General features: G+C 34.2%; 1 protein-coding gene across 4 annotated transcripts in view; it reads left to right on the top strand.

The window, feature by feature from the left end:
- Positions 1–2,273: 2,273 nt before the first annotated feature.
- LOC110464349 (ankyrin and armadillo repeat-containing protein-like) overlaps positions 2,274–14,700 on the top strand; it is a 54,575-nt gene continuing 42,148 nt past the window's right edge. For all 4 annotated transcript variants that reach the window (XM_021519530.1, XM_021519531.1, XM_021519529.1 and 1 more), the window contains exons 1-2: positions 2,274–2,932; positions 3,577–4,011. In XM_021519530.1, coding sequence (XP_021375205.1) covers positions 2,326–2,932; positions 3,577–4,011 — 1,042 coding nt within the window. In that variant the 5' untranslated portion in view covers positions 2,274–2,325. The remainder of the gene's footprint in view (positions 2,933–3,576; positions 4,012–14,700) is intronic.

The raw sequence follows: 14,700 nt of genomic DNA, 5'->3' as shown, positions 1-14,700 counted from the left end.
TAAATAAACGAATCAATTAATACGTTTCTGATATCTATTTCATTTTCATTTCATTTCATTTCCTACCTTCCGCTGTTCCGTTGGTGAAAAAATGAAAATGTGATGAAAATATCTTTAACTTGATTTATTAATTACAATGATACAAACTGTTAAAAAATCACAGTCTATTGCAAAGGCTACATATCGCAGGATTGTTTATATTAAAGTATTCTTCACTTGAAAATATTAAAACTTGATGAAAGAATATAATTGTTATATCCCCCCAAAATTAGCCAGATTTTCCTCTGGCCCTAACACCAGACTAAGACATCTTTCAGTATATGTCAAAATGTTTAAGTCTGGTGTTAAGGGCCAGAGGAAACTCAGGCTACCCACAAATATGTACTAACAGTTGGTCTGATGAACCCTGATGTTTCCTACATGTAATTAATATTGCATAAATAGGATCCGTGCTATGTAGAGAAATGTGAGAATTCCGAATTGTCAGGGATGATGCGACCTATATGATGATTTTATTTGAAGCTTGTCTTTACAAGTACGCAAGGGTATTCATTAATACAATAAATTGGAAAGGAGGCAATGACTTTGTAACAGTAAGACTTTATCTTTTTGATCATGCTGTTTTGATCATTGATCAGGTACTTTTTACTCTGTGATGGAGTTGCATGACTAAATATCATTACCACTACTGTCATAAACAGGATATTTATAATGATTTGTGGCAGTTGTCCAAATATTATATGAACATCAGCAGTTTATTCTGAATAAGCTAAAATTATGAAATTTTCAGGACAAAAATCCTTTAAAAGAAAATGAAAACAAAACCTTTTGTTTTAAGAAAACCCCTTTTTCAGTAATTGATTAAGAAACAAAAAAAATAAAGTGTACGAACTAGAATTTTCCAGAAAACGTAATAAATATTTCCTTGATCATTTATGATTACAATACATGGTTTTAAATCGCTAGTAGGGAGTACAATGTCCCGCTTATTGCTGTTTTATGTATACTGAGCACATAAGATCATTCCAATAACAAAATGTGCCGTATAAAAGAGAATTTTTGTTGTAGCACAGTATGTACGCCCTTTAACAGCAGGTTCAATGGGTCTGCCTATTTTAAAACATTCTAACGGTCTTCTAAAGCCTTTGACAAGATTTGGCTGTTAACCAAATTTAGCTTGCGTACATATATTTATATACATGTACATCTAGAGGTGTTTAATAAATCAATTAGATTATTTGATATGTCTTGTATTTTTTCTCAACAAAGATGAATTTATATTTGTGTTTACCAGTGTGAGTTTACCTTGGTGCCTTGATGAGAAATATGGTAATATTCTTTTTTTCTTTTTTAATGGTAAAAGATTTATTTCAGTCAGGACCTTTTTTATATTTTTATTTTTGTTTTTCAAGATTTTCTGAACATGTACATTGTACAGAACATTCACACATATCGACTATTGAAATTATCATCATCGTCATCCTCACAGGGTTCTCCCTTGGCCATTTAGCTGATACAGCTCCGTATCAGCTTCAGTTTGAAATCCTATCTGCCGTATCAGCTTAATTGACCCATATCATATTAGACTATGAATTCTTTACAAATGTAAGAAAAAAGGAAAATCATTTCTGAAGTGAAACAAATAAACAATATAGGTTATGTTTTACTATGTATTCATAAAGAGTTACACCAGTGTGTATGTATGTTAGTTTCATGTTCACACTTTATTTTTAATTTTTAATTATCCTTTAATGTCAAGATATTGTAACTTGTATGTTTTTTTACATTCATAAATAAATTAAAGCTAGTTCAGATTCAGTTACTAAAAAAAGAAATAGTTGAGATATGTTGGTTGACACACATAGGAGGATTTATGTATTTTTCAGGGTTTCAGATTCTGAGATGTATTTTAGATGAGAAGTTCAGAGATGTGTTTCAGATGAAAATTTCTGTATTTATGCATGAAAATTGACAATACAACCAAAAAAATAGCATTTTAAATTTGTCCTTATTTATACTGATTGTAGATAAAAATATATAACAATTATTTATTTTTTTAATAATTACAAGATGCTTTAAATCGACGTTTTTAAAAGAAAACCTTTTTTTTTTACATAATTTTTATCTTTTCCTTATAAAACTGGAATACATGGATACCTACGTCTTTACATTAATCTGTTTCGTTCTTAAAACCTTAGTTCAGTTAACTTAAGTAGCCTTTACTCTACTGTACATCTAATGTCTTTTTATCTGCATTGTTTCCAAAGGTCACCGGCGATTTCAAGACGATAACAATGAGCTTTGAGCGGCATTGACGAGACAGATATGTCTATGACATCAGGTACACCCCAGCCCCCTGAACCGGGGGCACCTGACGACAGTTTTAATCAGGGGGTAATGGTCGGAGGCCGAAGTGCTGCCACCTACTTTGAGCGGTTTGGACATTACGAGTGCCAAGAACTGTTGGGATGGCAACAGTCGCATTGGATGTTGTCAACAGATGAGTTCAAACATCCAACAGACCCACCTATGGGAATGATCAGCCAACTGAATCCTGGGAACTCCAACAGCTGTCTAGTTCTGATACCGGCCGAGGAATCCGAAACATTACCACTTGATTACAGAGAGGTACATCAGATTATACAGGAACTGACTTTTGGGATATTTGTGCTGAACCAGACCCCAAATATTTGTCTGGAGGCGAACTATGACCTCAGTACTTCCTGTCAGATCCCGCCTGCTTACATTGACACTCGGATAGGTCAGATACTGGTGAATGTAGACTACATGATGAAAAGCCTTTGGCATGGTGCTTATTTTCCTAAAGATAAAAGAACAAAGTTCTCAGAAAGTTGGCGAAGGAATCTCGACATTGATCCGAACGGAAAGGTGGAGAGAATGAAGCCACTTCTCCCCGAGTTCTCTGGTGCTGGTAAGTTAAGACATATTATACCGTTGTCTGGTGCTGGTAAATTAAGACATATTATACAGTTGTCTGGTGCTGGTAAGTAAATACTTATACAGCTTTCTGTTAATTAAGTTAAGACATATTTGACAGTTGCTTACATAGCTGTCAACCCTCCCTCATAGGAGGGAAACTCCCTCATTTTGACCAAAATTTACCAATTTTTAATCTCCCTCAAAACTCCCTTATTCTAGTCCAAACTCACACAAACTCAAAATGTCCATCCTGTGGTCAAATGATCTCCTAGTTACTACAGGGTGTGTGTAGTGATCATAACAGGTCTGTCTGAATCAAATGAATGCTTCAAGTTTTTGGAGTTATTTTGATACATAAAAAGGGAAAGATAAATTGAGCAAAGCAGTTTCAGTTCTGTTTCATGCACTTTCTCCCTCATTGGAAATGTGAAATGAGGGGGATCAGCTCCCTCATGGGAGGTTTCCTCAATCCCTCATTGATGAGTTCAGACTTATTAGTCTGTTATCTAGTTTGTAGAATATTTACAAGACAACCTTTTTCAGTAAATATTTGAAGAAGAAAAAACTGAACCTGGTTCTATCTTGTCTTATTTTGAGGTTGATAATACAAATTCAGTTTCTGTTTATATTTTTTAGGCATGCTGGATATTACCAAAGATCCAGATTATGCAAATGTATATGATGACCTCCCCACGGAGCCTGTGAACGATCCGGAAATGAATGAGGAACGCAAATTCTTCATGAGTTTTGTCGAAGATTTAAGTATGCAAATGACATTTTTTCAAAATCATGTGCAGCAATACAAAGACATGTACATTTCTGAAGGCGATTGGTTAGTGTCCAGTGTGGTCAAGGTTCTAGATGACCGCATCAACCATATCGGTTACGAGAGGATCAACACGCGGCTTCAGATGCACGAACAGATTATAAAGGAAAAGTTAGGAAATAAAGCGGAGGTTCGCAGGAACCTGTATATGTTGAAACTCATCAGTTTTCTCACACCGTTTCTTATCGGAATGAGGAAAAGAATGAAAATCCCAGACATGAGTCGACTCCTACCAAATTTATCAAGTAAGTATAAACACACGTTACGTTTTTTTTCCAGCTCAACCATTTCATTGATTTCAAATCGTAATGAGATTCCTGTTGGTGTAAAAATTGTGCAGGAACTTTATGACTTTTTTTTACATCAATGTGTAATAAAGAACAGTCATATTTTAATTGTATGGGTACATATTCTTAACATGTTCTTGACAATTATTAATAGCCTACAATTACAACCTAACCGTGGGGATTTGCATTTACAACAGCATATTTCATATAAGTAACTACGTATACTGTTTTTTTGTTTATGTAGTTGTTGTTCAATATGTATTTTTTCATGTCTATCTCTGTTAAATGTTGTGATATATATACATAATGTAAATGTTCATATTTCTGTCTAATGATAAAGGCGCGGATTGCACTGAAAATTCGACAAATTTCTTTGCACTGTCAGTATTACTTCTCTACCTATATAACAGGCACTGTATATATATATATGATTCCCTTTAGCCTGGGAGGTCATAAATTAAACTATTTTCACCTGCTGATTCAGGTTCTTTTGTTATTGTATGATAGCTAGTGTTCCGTATGGAGGATCAGGTGATTCAATATGAACTAGCAAGGACTGTTAACACTCACTGTAATATATTTCACAACATGTTCTGAGGTGACAGAACATGTCAGCCCTTTCATATCAAATGCTGTAGACATGTTTAATAAAACGGCACGATTTTGCATATTTTTTTTAAAAATCATTTCGGAAGCTGAAACCTAATTCTCTTCAAAAATGAAAGAAATTCATCAGAGCTGAACAGTTGACTTCGACAATTTTTTTTCTGCATATGATATTTATGCAGAAGTCTTTGGATTTAATGAGAAAAATAATTGATGAACCTTTAAATTTGCCATTGACCACACTTTTGCCCTATATTTCAAAGCCATAACAGTAGGTTTTCATCTTTCTCTGACGATCTATCAGGTGTTGACATATATACTGTTATGACTGTATACTACACTGAAATATAAGTTCTCACAAGCAGGTACATTAATGATATTTGAGATGATGTACGATTAAGTATGGACACACAAAATTTTAATGACATGTGGAAAATGTCTGTAAACCCAGTACACCTGTAGTTTGGTTTGTTTTTCCCTTTGATGATCGATTTGTATTTGAGATTCTCATATAGTCTCAAAACAGCTAAAGAAATACAAAAAAAAGATCAGTTTCAGCTAATGATCAATGTGAATATCTTATGTTAGTCAGGATCAGTTAAGACTGACAAAGAATAAAGGGAGTCATTTTCTATAGACATGTCAGGCAATTCAATGATAGACCTGATCTATTGTACAGCATTCATTTCCAAAATTTTAATTGACATTGAGGTGAAAATAAATCACTTTTCCTTCATCAAATTCTTCCTGTCCCTGGTTTCATTCCTTATACATTCCCTTCTGACTATTTTTAGGTTTCCATGGTTTTGCAGAAAGAAATATGTCTGTTTAGGATTATTTATATAATTACTTACCCTTAAGTCATTTTTGCCCTCAAATGTTTGTTCTGAATGATATACTTTTTGCACCTGCCAGCTATTTTGGCCAAGTATTATTTTAGCATCTGTCAACATTCAGCTTGTCAGTAGGTTCCTCACCAAACTTTTGAACCAGATTGCTGGAAACTAAAAAAAAAAGAATTTAATCTTTGACATTAGTCTCAAGGAACCAGTTGAAGGTCAAGGTCATTTGTTTCAACATCAAGTAGTTTGTATGTACTGGTACAAAATATTTCATGATGGTGTAAAATTTAACTTGTCCATGCATTCCTGATTACCAAATTTCAAACAGCTAGATCTATACACCTGACATCAATCTCTTGAGGCCATTTGAAGGTCAAGGGCATGCACTCATCTGTCTATTTGTCTGTGTCCACATTTTGGTTGTCTGCCTAAATAAAGTTTCAACTAAATTTCATATCACTTCATACGGGTATTCCTGACATCAGTGTCTTAATACCATTATCCTAATTTCCGGATTTTCTAGCCTTGTGCCTTTTTATGTTCACTGTTTAGAAAGTATGTACCAGGTACAATGTATGTTTAACCCTTTTACCACTGTAGACCATAATGGACTCATCCAGATCAATGCATGGTAGAGTCTACTAAAGTTACATAGGGAGGAAAGGGTTAAAATCCTTGAGCTTTATTAAATGTTTCCTTATAGTGTACACATGTATCTGTATAGTTACATGTTCAGAGACTGTTATAAAAAAAATAAACAACGACATTTATGTAGTCGCTCCTCATAAGCCAATCACACATGCTTGATATACTTAGCTATTCGTGTTTTTATCAAAATAACTTTACAATTGTGCTGTTGTGGAATATCTTATTCCTTGGTTTCTTTGGAAGTCTGTACATGAAACAGGTTTTTAAATGATTTTTTATTGAGTCTTACAGACAATTTGAATATAGATTGAGGAAGTAGATTATCACTGGCTTTGAAGTTCTTTCTGATGTATGTTGACTTGTAACACACAAGTCCTGTGTGATGAGCTGATGGTTAAAGGGCAAATATTGATAAAATGTAAAGGACATGTATAGTTATAATGTAAATGCAGAAATACAAATTGTCTCTACTCCTGACATATTATGTTATAAGATGTCATGTCTCTTTAAGCCATGCCTACATAATGTCTCCATGACTACCATCATGTCTCCACGCTTACCATCAATCCATGTCTCTATACCTACCATCATGTCTTTATGCCTACCATCATGTCTCTATACCTAACATCATGTCTCTATGCCTACCATCATGTCTCTATACCCACCATCATGTCTCTATACCCACCATCATGTCTCCATACCTACCATCATGTCTCTATGCCTACCATCATGTCTCTATACCCACCATCATGTCTCCATATATACCATCATGTCTCTATGCCTACCATCATGTCTCTATACCTACCCTCATGTCTCCATACCTACCATCATGTCTCCATGCCTACCATCATGTCTCCATGCCAACATAATGTCTCCATGCCTACCATCATGTCGCCATGCCAACATAATGTCTCCATGCCTACCATCATGTCTCTAGCCATGCCTACATAATGTCTCAATGCCTACCATCATGTCTCCATGCCAACATAATGTCTCCCTGCCTACCATCATGTCTCTAGCCATGCCTACACAATGTCTCCATGCCAACAATCATGTCTCCATGCCAATTTAATGTCTCAATGCCTACCATCATGTCTCTATGCCAACATAATACCTACCATCATGTCTCCATACCTATCATCATGTCTCCATGCCTACCGTCATGTCTCCATGCCTACCATCATGTCTCTATACCTACCCTCATGTCTCCATGCCTACCCTCATGTCTCTATACCTACCATCATGTCTCTATACCTACCATCATGTCTCCATACCTACCATCATGTCTCTATGCCTACCATCATGTCTCTATGCCTACCCTCATGTCTCTATACCTACCATCATGTCTCTATGCCTACCATCATGTCTCTATACCTACCATCATGTCTCCATATATACCATCATGTCTCTATGCCTACCATCATGTCTCTATACCTACCCTCATGTCTCCATGCCAACCAGCATGTTTTAGTCATGTCTCTTGTCATACCTACATACTATGTATACATATAAAGTTGTGATCAATCCTATTTAGGAATATATACCAAATAAAAATATATTTGAATGAAAAGATATGACTTCACAGTGAGAGTATTTTAAATGTTATTTATTGGAAACTAATGCACAGAAATAATCCCACCCCTCTTTAAAATCACTCAGCTATGTTATTTATAGGTCTATAGATTATATTTAATACACACTGTATGCTGGGAAAATTTAGCCACAGTTTTTGCCCTCTGCAATAAGGGTGAATTCATAATGACAGTGAATATTATTACACAGCACACCATATACACTTGTGGAGACATAATTCATACAGGGAGAAAATATAGATATTCCAGGCGAATTCATACAGGGAGAAAATACAGATATTCCAGGTATACAGTAAAAATACATGTACTTCCAATATTTCGGTATTGTTTGATTTAAATCAATTTTGAGTGTTGGTGAAGCTTAGCAACTCACAAAGTTAGGCACCCATTATGGTATTTCTTACATCCTGGATGAATTATGTCCATATTAAAGGACACAAAGTGAAAGGGTGCCAGCTTCTTAAAGCCACCATATATACTCCATAGTTCAGGAGTGTAGCCAATTAAAGTGACAGATGGTGTTATAAATAAACTGCTTGATTCTTGTTTTATTGATGTTCTGGGTTGTTGATATACATGGGCAACTGTAGTACAAAAAAATATAATACCTTTTTAATTGACATTTTGTTGCATTTTCATTACCACTAATTAATTATAGAGCTTTTAAGAGACAGTCAAGAGTTTATGTATGTACCTGTACTGTTCACGATAACAGCTGTCTGGGATCCTCACTCCGTGTCCAATTACCTCTATAGAATCATTAGCGTTTGGAGTACGTTTGTTTTATTTATTGATGAGTTTTCCTCTTGTTTCGACTCTCCTAGGACGGTTATATGATCATAAATGTTGCGCTTTCTTATCTCCTGTCAATATACATACAAGTATATATATATATATATGTCACTCTCTGGAAACAGGTTTATTGATTACTTTTGCCTGGTTGTATGGGTACTTTGTCATGTGCATCTATTGAGGTATTAATTATACATTACCTTATATGCCAACATGAATGTGCTGTTGATTGATTTAAGCTAACACATATAAAAAAAAAAAATAGTCAATAATCCTAACTAAGTAAATTGATATCAGAAATGCAGCTAATTTGTAGTTTATTCTGCAATGGAAACACATAAAAAGTCACTTACTACATACAATGTATAATAAGGTGACATTATTTAAGGATTGACCTTCATTTTGACTGCGTATATGGTAGTATGAACGCAGTTGGCAACGAACATATTCTATGGAGCGTGTTAGCGCTCCATAAAGAATAAGTTTGTTGCCAACTGCGTTCATACTACCGTATAAGCAGTCAAACTGAAGATCAATCCTTATATTTACATATTTTTGTACTATGATGGTACACTCAGAATAAAGCTAACTCCAATACATTTGCTTTTATAATGGTACAAAGCGTCCGTAACGTGCGTAAATCCAAACAAATGAACAGCCTACAGCCTGCGAGCAGCGATGGATCTCCAACGTACCATTATGACGTCACAATGTAAATTACCTCATCAATAGGAAGCAATGGTCTCCAAGGAATCTCACTGCGTATACGGTAATGTATACGCAGTCACGGTTTACACAGCTTCAATGGGAGCGAATGTAAATATACATAATTGAATTACACAGAAATTCTGCAATAGTCAGTTTTTTTCCTGCTAAAAAATGACCAAAAATTGCAATCTTCTGAATATGTGGCAGAAAATGTGATAAAACTGATCATTTAGGCAGTGTAATCTTCTCTCATCTCAATGAGCATCAAAACGTGATGGTCGAGAGGTATTCTCTGAAATGAAAGTCCAATAAGGCTGGACTTTATATACATATAAGCACTTGTAACTCAACAAGGCAGTGCAACCTTACACAAGGTTACAAGGCCGAGGCAAACCCCTTAATGACCAAAGGTCAGTCCATATCGCCACCTGTGACCATGCACTTGTTTGTCACCAATGAGCTTTCATGTAAGAGAACTGTGGTCTTAAAGATCTAGACTTGTTTTATTTGAGCATTTTGTGTGCAATTTTTAAGTCTATAATAAAGTGCCATGAAAACTCTGGTCTATGTATATATCTATAGCATTGAAAAGGAAGTAAACAGGTAATAAATAGGCTGACTGTTTTGTTGCTTTGTAAATTAATTGACATATCCACATAATTATGTGAAAAATAAGGCGTAATGGGTCATTTTTATGAGTCATAAAGGCTATCGGAAAAAACCATAATATAATTGGCTGCTGTTGAGATTGAAATCTACAGGAAATTGACGAGGTAAACAGAATGGAAACATTTCCAGACGTATGTTACAAACACAAGTGTTAAATGTAATGTTCGTCGGTGTATATAACACAGGGATTAATGTGTGTCTGAAAGGGAACTTTTGTCCTCAATGAGACTTACAAGTCATGATCGGGGCTATATGTCTTACATAATTGAGTGTTTTGAAGTAATAGCTAGGTTTTACAATAGTTGTTGCGTTGTGTTTTCTTAAGAGCCATTTAGCTTTAATGGCGTTTGATTATAATATTACTCGTAACTCGCAGGAAACTGTTCCTATTTTTACTGAGGTTCGTTAAGTACCTTGTTTTCTCCCTTAGAAGTACCCGTGTTTTAATCGACCCCTAGTATAATAAACGGCCTTTTGTAGGAGTTTTAGACAAATTGGACAGGTATGAGCAAACAGGAAGTTGTAAATTAGCTGTCGGAACAGGTTGGAGAGTAAGAATTTAATATATGTATGAAAAAGTAAAGTTACCTATATATACATACACATTATTAGATAATGTTTGTTGGTTTACATAAATAAAATCAACATACTGAATGTGAAATCATTATTGCTTTCCTGAACTAGGGATACAAAATAACTTTTTTAATTTACGAAAAAACTAACGTGTTGCTATGATCTTCATACTTTGTTTGCAGGATAAAGTTCTGTTCCTTAAGCTTGGGCGCTGTCTGTTTTTTTTTCAATTAAAAGCTATATAAACATATTGAAATTTCGAACTTAAGAGTATCTCGGATACCACCTGCCTCAGAGACTTCATGACACACACAAACAAATCTGAAGTTGTTAAAACATAAATCGCCAAATGGTTTAATTACACCAGCTGTATGCTATGTACAATGTTTTACATCTTGTAATCTAATGATTTGTCACAATTTTAAGTGGGGTTTAATAAGGTAACATACAACAAAAGACACTGTTTCCAAAGTCTTAACACTGTTTTATCACTTTTTTGTAAATAAGGGATGATTATTATGTTTGATACGGTAGCATACAAAGGGGATGCGGTTTCTGGAGTCTAACAGTGTGTTTTATCAATATTTTGTAAATTAGAGATTATTATTATGTCAAATACGGTAACATACACAAAGGGGATGCTGTTTCTGGAGTCTAATAGTCACTGTTTTATCAATATCTTGTAAATTAGGGATTATTATTATGTTAAATATGGTAACATACATTTAAGGGGATGCTGTTTCTGGAGTCTAACAGTGTCTTTTATCAATATTTTGTAAATTAGGGATTATTATTATGTTAAATATGGTAACATACATTAAAGGGGATGCTTTTTCGGGAGTCTAACAGTGTCTTTTATCAATATTTTGTAAGTTAGGGATGATTATTATGTTAAATATGGTAACATACAAAGGGGATGCTGTTTCTGGAGTCTAACAGTGTGTTTTATCAATTTTTTGTAAATTAGGGAGTATTATTATGTCAAATATGGTAAAATACAAAGGGGATGCTGTTTCTGGAGTCTGACAGTGTGTTTTTTCAATATTTTGTAAATTAGGGATGATTATTATGTCAAATACGGTAAAATACAAAAGGGGTGCAGTTTCTTGAGTCTAACAGTGTGTTTTATCAATATTTTGTATATGAGGGATTATTATTATGTTTAATACGGTAACATACAAAGGGATGCTGTTTCTGGAGTCTAACAGTGTGTTTTATCAATATTTTGTAAATTAGGGAGTATTATTATGTCAAATACGGTAAAATACAAAGGGGATGCTGTTTCTGGAGTCTGACAGTGTGTTTTTTCAATATTTTGTAAATTAGGGATGATTATTATGTCAAATACGGTAACATACACAAAGGGGTGCAGTTTCTTGAGTCTAACAGTGTGTTTTATCAATATTTTGTATATGAGGGATTATTATTATGTTTAATACGGTAACATACAAAGGGGATGCTGTTTCTGGAGTCTAACAGTGTGTTTTATCAATATTTTGTAAATGAGGGATTATTATTATGTTAAATACGGTAACATACAATGGGGGTGCAGTTTCTGGAGTATGACAGGTTATATCTCCCCGACTATAGACATGTATTATTGAATCTTACAATGGCCTGAAGCACCTGTATGGGGATATGAGTAGATTATATTTAATTCACATCTATTGAGCTGGGATCGATCACCCATAGGACGTTGTACGGAGTATACTATCAATACACTATAAGTAAACACTTCATGCACACTGTTGGGGAAAGAGTTTTAACTTTCCAATGCCCCTGCTGTTTGAACTTGAAAAGGTCCAAATGGCAGTTTTAGATTACGCATTTAGCAGAGAGTTATACAGAAAATTTTGGATAGAAATTACAGTATTTACTCTTGTGTATGTTTTCTTCGTGATCCTAATGTCTTCAAATATAAAACTTCTTAATAATTATACAGTTATTAGCGAATAACTAATGTTCTTTTTATGAATATCAATTTAAAGTACTGTACTGGATATGAATAAAGATTTTTAAATAAAGTACAACCTCTCTGATATATTCAAAAACCTTTTCGGTTGAAATTTTAATATTAATTTACTCTATAGGAAATAAAGCGTTACTATTCAGACCTTAAATTTATATTGAAATAAGGATTTTACAATTATATGTATTATTTTGACCCTAAATGTCAAACCCATGCCAATTCTTTTAATTCAAATTATCCACTTTGCCTACCACAAGTTGATCATAACAAGTGCCTGTCTAATTGTTAGCCGAGTTGGATTATTTATAATCTGTTGTGAAATTTCACTTAACTTCTGGATGTATTCCAACTGGTATATTGTGTTTTAGGCTTTTAAATTTAACATATGAATCTACAGCTTTGATATACCACGTAAAAAATCTCCCTCAGTAAAATGAAGCGGGTTTTAATACTGTAGTTTTGAATAGGAAGCAATTAATTTAACACCTAAAACAGAGCACAAAAAAGTTTTACTGATTACAGAAGTTTATTGGTCCCCTGCACCAGTACTTACAGAGGAGAGTTACAAATGGCATCTGTCCCTGCTTGCCATATTCTCAACACTCCAGGGGTTACGCTCAATATGTCAAAGCAAAATTGAAGGCTCAGTGTGCACCACCTTGTTGATGAGACAAGAAGACTAGTTTGATCCTTTGATGTTCATCAAAAGAATCTTGCAGTCAGTAATGGTAAAAATTGACAGACTTTGAAGTCAGGTGTCTCTCCTTTGTAATCTTCAAAGGACAGGTATCAGCCTAGCGATTGGTCAGGTTTTTTTAACTTAGACCAATCAAACAGTTGAGCTGTCTTTGTGCCATCGATTTTGCTATGACATATTCCAGGGGTGCAGAGTCTGCGAAAGTGAGTGTAACCCCATGGAGTATCAAGGATGCTGCTTGCATACATGCCTGCATCCATCGGTCTGTGCACAATGATTTAGGAGCATATCTTTAATCTTCTAACATGGATCTGAATCACTTTAGTACAGTAGAGTTCGCTTAATATCACTTCCCATTTGTCAGAGAAAAAAACATGATATTAACAGAAACATGACATAAACAGAATACGTATAACAAAGAGGTGTCTTTTGATATTATAACATTTACTGATTTCTGGTAAGTTCCAGTTGTCTTGGAAACGGTGTCCTAAACATGTAGATTTGTTGATTATAATTGTGTTTCATGTCCCAAAAAACAACAGATTTGATTTTCAAATTTCACATAAAAGTCAATAACACTGCAGATAGCGGTCTTTTGATGTTTTGACGTTTCTGATTCCTTGCCATAAAAACGGTATCCAAAATATTATATTTTTGGGCTTATTAGCATTTCAAGGGCAATTCTCAAAAACATTAATTAGATTTGATCTTCATTGTTCCCAAATTAGGTAGTCACAGTGCATAGGGGCCTTTTGATATTATGAAGCTGATGATTTAAAGAAATTTTAAAGAAAACAGTGCCAAAATACATGTACATTATAATGCACTTTTATGTTTCCAAAGCAATTATTTTAAAAAACCAATACAGTTTTGTTCTTAAAATTTCTTACATAAGGTTGTCACATTGTCTTCTATTAATTTTTAACATTTCGATTTCAAGAAATTCATGGAAATGACAACTGAAATGTGTATATTTGGTGCAAATTTGTGTTTCTGCAGCCTATTGTCTAAATGAGCGCAGACTTTTTTTTATTTAGTTTCTCACATGAAGCAATTTATCAAAATATCACATTATTACAGCAGAGACATGATGGCTTTTGGTGAAATTTTCTCTTTTATGATTTGAAGAACTTTTTGAGTTTTATGTATATTTTTGCAAACAGATTTACATTTCCAGAGCTTATCTTTGAAACCAGTACGGATTTGATACTCAAACTGACACATAAAACCATCCCATTGACAAGGATGTCTTTTGCTGTTTGAAGTCTCCAAAATTAGTCATTTTTGGAGTTTTCTTTAAAAACAAGCTCATAATTACCAGAACTTGATGTCTGATTAACAGGTGACATTGACAACTATTTCTCTCATATCCGGTCATGTAAGATAACGCTGGCCATGTAAGATAACCATGCTTGCTGAGTCTATCTTACATGGGCGTCACGTCACAATGTATCAATAATGACGTGGCGTCATGAATTCGCTTAAATTAAAACCTTTTTACAATATATTTACGGTACACTTAAGAAAGATGAGATTATATTTTCTGCGCAA

This window comes from Mizuhopecten yessoensis, unplaced genomic scaffold (assembly GCF_002113885.1).
Source record: "Mizuhopecten yessoensis strain PY_sf001 unplaced genomic scaffold, ASM211388v2 scaffold10985, whole genome shotgun sequence".
NCBI classification, from domain to species: domain Eukaryota; kingdom Metazoa; phylum Mollusca; class Bivalvia; order Pectinida; family Pectinidae; genus Mizuhopecten; species Mizuhopecten yessoensis.
The sequence above is the reverse complement of the archived record's forward strand: the minus strand, read 5'-3'. Positions and strand labels throughout refer to the sequence as shown.